The sequence below is a fragment of the Gymnoscopelus braueri genome (assembly GCF_963280865.1).
Source record: "Gymnoscopelus braueri genome assembly, contig: SCAFFOLD_300, whole genome shotgun sequence".
Lineage (NCBI taxonomy): Eukaryota > Metazoa > Chordata > Actinopteri > Myctophiformes > Myctophidae > Gymnoscopelus > Gymnoscopelus braueri.
The window spans coordinates 62,956-69,360 of NW_027660890.1; the positions used below are offsets into that span (position 1 = coordinate 62,956).

The window sequence follows — 6,405 nt, forward strand, 5'->3', positions numbered from 1 at the left end:
CTGGGCCCAGATCACAGCGCAGGAAAATGTACATTTTTCCAAATCTCACTTATAGGGGCGGTTTCACCGCCCAAAAATTAAGTCTAGAGAATATGATACCAACCTCCTCAGAGCTTTGAAGTGGAGTTTGGTTATTTTGGTCAGTTTGGTGACAGAGTGGGAAGGAGACACATTCATTAGCTCCACCTGGAACACATTGAACAATGAAAGAGTATTATTTACAGATCTATTAACAATTTATCAAGGAAACTGTAAAGGTCTCTTCTGTTCAACCAAATATATCGTCTGTCTCTCAATTTTCCTATGCGCCTCTCTCTCTCTCTCTCTCTCTCTCTCTCTCTCTCTCTCTCTCTCTCTCTCTCTCTCACACACACACACACACACACACACACACACACACACACACACAAGACAGTTGTAGTTCTGAGGTACTAGACTACACATTAATGTCAAATGTAAATGGTAGCCTATAGAACTTTATTATCATTGGCGCTAACATTTCTGACACGTTTATACATATAGCCTATGATGGAGCTTGCAAAAAAAAAAATTTAAAAAATAATATCACCCACTTCTTTACACGTGTAAACCTGTGGTGTGACAATAAAGTCTGATTCTGACATAATACATTTAAATAAAACGACTGTGTTGTTGACTGCAACTGAAATGGTGAAAAATAATTTAGGGGCTACAACCTGAAAGCTGACATAGACCATGATGAAATTTGATATCTTCGTGATTGTGATCAACATCCAAAGGTGAAGACGTGACGCAGCAGCATTGACTGTTTCCGTGTGACGGGTAAGCCATAGGTTTCCTTTTCATCGGAAAAAGAAAGTAGCCTACAAGACGACAGAGGACGATTCATTATTTGTTTTGCCAAAGGTAGGACTGACATTTACAACGTAGCCTACAGAAGGGTCGCCGCCACTATTTTATTTAGAGGAGGATACTGTTAATTAAAACTTTGCTTTGAAACTGAGGCCTGAATCCAAACCGTTTGTTGTAGGCTACTTAGTAGTTACTTGTAGGCAGTGGTGGGAAAAGTACTGCATTTTTTTAACTTAAGTACAAGTAGAATTTACTTGAGTAAAAGTACAAAAGTATTGGTATCAAAATGTACTTAAAGTACCAAAGTAGAAAGTAGGCTACTCATTATGCAGAATGTCCCATTTCACAACTTTTCAAATGTATACAAATCTTTAGAAAATAGCAGATCTACAAGCTCACAATGTATTGCATGGTGACACATTGTTGAGCTTGTAGATCTGCTATTTTCAAATGGCCGAAATGTATAGGGCTGAAGTGGGAAATTTATGTTTTGTAATAATAATCAAAATCTACAAGTTAGGTCGACAAATAGGCCTACAAACGTTATACATACAAACAAATGTTCTGCCAATAGCCTACTTACATTTGTTACGTTTCCCCAGTAGCCTATTAATGATACATATTCCAACAAATGTTAAAGTTAAGTGTTTGAAGTGACATTTTTTTTCCCTTTTGAATTTATTGTGACGCAGCCGTTCTCACTTGGGCGCATTCACGATCCATGCGCGCACGTGAAAAAAGGTTGTTGACTGTTGTTGGCCAGGTTGTTTGGCAAGAACAGTAGTGCGCGCGAGAGAGAGAGAGAGAGAGAGAGAGAGAGAGAGAGAGAGAGAGAGAGAGAGAGAGAGAGAGAGAGAGAGAGAGAGAGAGAGACAGACAGACAGACAGACAGACAGACAGACAGACAGACAGACAGACAGACAGACAGACAGACAGACAGACAGACAGACAGACAGACAGACAGACAGACAGACAGACAGACAGACAAATTTTAGATTTCTGAGGTGAGGGTGAAATTATGTTTTTCCCCTATATCAGTGACACAGGTATTATAGTAGAGGTCAAGAGCTTTCCAAATCAGATACAAATGTTTTACACAATGTTTATGTGTTTTATTGATGTGGATAATGTTGTTGATATACAATTTTTTATGTTACTTAAACTCAACCACTGATTTTCTGAAATACTGTACATTTAAATGTTAGAATGATTTGATGTCATACTAATGTTTTTTTTCTTTTGACTTATTTTCAGATCCTGAATCTGAATCTGAATCCTGAATCTTTACTCAACACTTAACCAGTGATGGCAGACCACAAAGATTGTCTATTAGCTATTTTTGAGGATTTGGATGCTACAGAATTCAGGAAATTCCAATGGCAACTGCACAACGAGGGCGTCGTTAAAAAAGCCAAGCTGGACAATGCAGACAGGGAGCAAACAGTAGATGCAATGGTAGGAACATATGAAGGTGATGAAGTTCTGGAGGTCACGAAAAGGATTCTGAAGAAGATCCAAAAAAATTATCTAGTGCCGAAACTCCCAAGCACTGGGTCAGATTCAGGATCCAAAGGTAATTTAATTCAATATTTAATTGTCATATCATATCAAATCTTATATATCATATCATTCCCCCCAGCTGACAGGTCAGAATCCAAAGTTAGTTCCTGAGAAAATACATATTCTCTCATGAGATAAAGATCAAACACTTTCTCAGTCCCTGTTATATTTCAATCAGAGGCTGTCTGGAATACAGAGGGTCACAGGTTCAATTCCTGACGCTGGCTAAGCTCATTGGCGATAAATGGTGATCAAAAGCTGCAGCCTAATTAGAACTCAAGAATGTTTCTATGTTGTGTAAATGAAGGACAACATTTGACAAACTTTTGTCTTGATGACTGAATTTGTACCACAAGTTTGAAATCTGCCATTATAAGCAACATAATAAAGAGATACATTGTGATGATATCCAGAATCCCTCATAACTCTGCTCAGCTGTTTCCAATAATCATTTGTTAATGGCATGAGTTCCTTTCTTTCAAGTTCAGTCGATTCTGTTTATATGGCTGATTGCACGTTTTGCATATTGCATTTTGCATATTGCATTCCTTGGCCTTATTATTATTATTAATCCCCCATCTTGTCTTCAAGGTGCTTCTGCAACTCAGGCTATGACAAAGACCCAGGAGGAGAAATCTGCAGGAGAGAAGTTGCGGTCCAGGAGAAATGTGTTCATTCAAGGAGTCTCTGATGCCAACCTGAACCTTCTACTGAAAGAACTACTGTTAAAGAACGTGATCAATGAAGCAGAAATGGAGTCGGTCAGAGGTGTAAAGCTCTGGTCAGCACGGGAAATTATCGACATGGTGCGTAGAAAGGGAAACGAGGCGTGTTCAGAAATGATTGACATCGTTTGTCAGCTGGACCCACAACTTGGTGAACGGCTGCATCAGCCCTCACCTGCAGATCAGACTGACAGGATGACCACACACAACAACAGATTCACAGGTGATTTTTTCTCTCTCTCTCTCTCTCTCTCTCTCTCTCTCTCTCTCTCTCTCTCTCTTATGACCATGGCCTAGGGGTACCAAAGCCCATAACAAAAAACAGGGGAGTTTAAAAAGTTAATTCGTATTTTTTTAAATAATCAAAACCAAACTAGGAATAAACAGATGAAGTGTGGAAATCAGTAAAGTCAGTAGTGACAAAGATTGTCATAAACATAATATAATGTATAATTATGAAATACTACTACTACATATCATGTTCTCCCCCCATGTTTTCTTAAAGGTGCTTGCTCAACTCAGAAAACTCCAGAAATGACAGTGTCGGAACCCAAAGGTAGGTCCTGAGAAGATAAAAATGGTCTCATCTGGGAAACAGAAAGCACTTCTAAAGGGTGCAGTCACACCGAACTTTGATTCTACTTATGCGGTGGATTCTGCTTATGCGGTGGATTCTGCCTATGCTTTTCAATGGGAACGTCGCAGTTTGTTGCCATTCTCGGATTTACGCAAAAAACCCTGATCCGTTCCCATTGAAAAGCATTGGCAGAATCAGACGCATAGGCAGAATCAAAGTTTGGTGTGACTGCATCCTAAGTCCCTTTTCATACGATTTCAGTCTTTCTAGTTGTATGGATTGTGTCTATTAACAATTTGAACTGTACGGAGTCAGAGGCAACTTAATTATGTACAAGTAGACTGTGCTAATTTAAATAGATAAATAAATAAATAAAATCGGAGTACACCTGTGTAATGACTGAATGCCTGAATGTTAGAGGAAAAACACTGATTACATTACAGTATGTTATCTTATCCCTAACAGTCCTTAATGTGAACATCTACAACACCGTGTCTGCCTCCAACGAACGTAGTTTTGTCCCCCTGCCCATCCTGGTTAACACTCTCGCTGCTGACTATGGCGCGAATAAAAACCAAGTCAAGCTCGCTGCTAAGAGACTGGAAAATAAGGGTATGCTAGTCCAAGCTAAGAATTTTGGTATGCCAAGCTATAAAGTAGCAAAACCCTTTGTCAAGAAACATGATGCAGCCAAGAAGCCTAAAGCTAAGAAACCAGCAGCCAACAAACCTGCAGTCAAGACACCTGTAGCCAACAAACCTGCAGTCAAGAACCCTGTAGCCAACAAACCTGCAGTCAAGAAACCTGTAGCCAACAAACCTGCAGTCAAGAAACCTGTAGCCAACAAACCTGCAGTCAAGAAATCTGCAGCCCAGAACAACAAGAAAGTGACCAAGATTCCCAAGAAAGCCAAAAAGAAACCCACAGTTGGCCAGAAAGCCCCAGCAAAGAAGAAAGCCCAGCCCAAGGCAGTGAAACCAAGGAAGGCAACCTCAAAAAAGAAATAAAGACCCTGACATTACTTTTTACCTGACTCTTATCCTCAGTTGTGCCCCTGTTTAATAGTGTTTAATATTTTTATCTACAACCATAGCCAGGGATGTAGTGGAGCCGGGGCGGGGTGGAACAGCACCCCACCAGCTGTTTGAGCTGTGCGTGCGTCTGTACCCTCGAGAGTGCGTTTAACTTACTTTGAACATTAGCACCTACCTGACGCACCCGCACATGCAGGAGGGTGAAGTCCTCCCTAACCTCACGCTTCGTTCAAAAACAATTCACATCATCTGACAAAATCTGACAAAAAAGGCGCGTATTCATTTAGGTATGGACCTGGCTGGCTGCATATCAAAGGTCCTGTGTCTGACCTGTTAAATATTGTAGGCTACTTTTAAAGAAGGCATAGCTGTCAGATTTTCTGAAGCAATCCAAAGATGAACGTTTGATAACAGTGGCTGATGCATTCATGAACTAAGTTTACAGAGGTCTGCAAGGTAAATGTACAGATAACAACATTATAAAGTATACCCATTATGCAAGTAAAGAGAATAAAGTTTGATATATCGTTGGTTAATAATTAATAGGCCTACATATTTAAGAGGTTATTTCAATCTGCAATTGCACGCGTGTGTGTGTATGCGTGAGTGTGTTCGCGTGACGTAGCTCCCCCACAGCTAAGAAATGCCACTACATTCCTCACCATACTGATCAAATATTAGGCATTCTTTCTTTGAATCAGCTCTGTCTGAATGCAAGAGAAAAGATTGATGAATTAAGCCTAACCCTGATCCCAACCCTCTCGCTCTACTCTGTCAACCCAAGCCCTGTTGTACACAAAACACAAGTTTTACAGAAACCTAAGCACAATTTATACTTTGTTGTACAACTGTGTCGCATACTCGCATCTGTAACTTGTTGTGAGCTTGTAGATTGGTTATCTGTACTTTATTATCATTTTTGGCACACACACAGACCTATGATGGAGCATAAATTAGGCATTAGACAAGGCAGCTGGAGATGTTTAAAAACAAATAATAATGCTTTATTATTTTGTGCTGTTTTGTGTGTCTGTTTGGCTTTTGGTTATTTGTAAGTAATAAACTTTGGATTATTATAAAAAATATAATACATAGTTTAGTTCTTTTTTGACTTTTCAGTCACCATACATATTAACAAAACAAATATGCAAATATGCAGATTGCTCAAATATCATACAATTTAATATAATATCCAATAGTTATCTATTTTGGAAGATATTGCAATTATCCTTCTTTGTTGGAGAAACATTTCCTCCATGGGATCAATGTTATTGTATGTAGCTAAATGATACGTTTTTCCATTCATCTTCATCCTATAAGAACAATTTCCTATGATGTGGTAATTTGCAGTGCACACATTGAACAGCAGATCACACCTGGTTACATCATTTATTAAATAAATAGACACCAAATAGGCCCAAAATGAAACAGAATAAATAAATGTAATAAATAGACTTTTATACAAAAATAAATTGGTTAATAAATAGGTTCTTCTTCCACGCAGTCACACTACATCATCTAGAGGGTCGCTGCAAGCAGGTCCAGTCTCAGAAGGTGTGTGAGGAGTGTCATTCTGACGTCTTCCCAGCTACTAGCGCTGTAATCCTGAAAGAGAGCCAGACACCTTCAGAGTCAAATACGATTCAGTCAGTTATCCTTCAGTCATCCTCATCACTAC

General features: G+C 39.2%; 1 protein-coding gene across 2 annotated transcripts; it reads left to right on the forward strand.

Annotated features, from left to right (window-relative positions):
* The first annotated feature begins 832 nt into the window (after positions 1-832).
* Positions 833-5,797, forward strand: LOC308081078 (uncharacterized protein). Of its 2 annotated transcripts, XM_080457477.1 has the most exons (5): positions 833-885; positions 2,086-2,404; positions 2,983-3,339; positions 3,622-3,672; positions 4,159-5,797. In XM_080457477.1, the coding sequence occupies exons 2-5, from the start codon at positions 2,137-2,139 to the stop codon at positions 4,698-4,700; spliced, it is 1,218 nt and encodes a 405-aa protein (XP_080313603.1). In that variant the 5' UTR covers positions 833-885; positions 2,086-2,136; the 3' UTR covers positions 4,701-5,797. The 2 variants fall into 2 exon arrangements, with proteins under 2 accessions (XP_080313603.1, XP_080313604.1); XM_080457478.1 differs by lacking the exon at positions 833-885 and having other exon boundaries at positions 2,170-2,286.
* Positions 5,798-6,405: the final 608 nt, after the last annotated feature.

Excerpts from the sequence above, each read along its gene's own strand:
- LOC308081078 (XM_080457477.1), top strand. The coding sequence starts at position 2,137 with ATGGCAGACCACAAAGATTGTCTATTAGCTATTTTTGAGGATTTGGAT. Across the intron at positions 2,405-2,982 it reads GTCAGATTCAGGATCCAAAG|GTGCTTCTGCAACTCAGGCT; the intron begins GTAATTTAATTC and ends CTTGTCTTCAAG. Across the intron at positions 3,673-4,158 it reads GACAGTGTCGGAACCCAAAG|TCCTTAATGTGAACATCTAC; the intron begins GTAGGTCCTGAG and ends TATCCCTAACAG.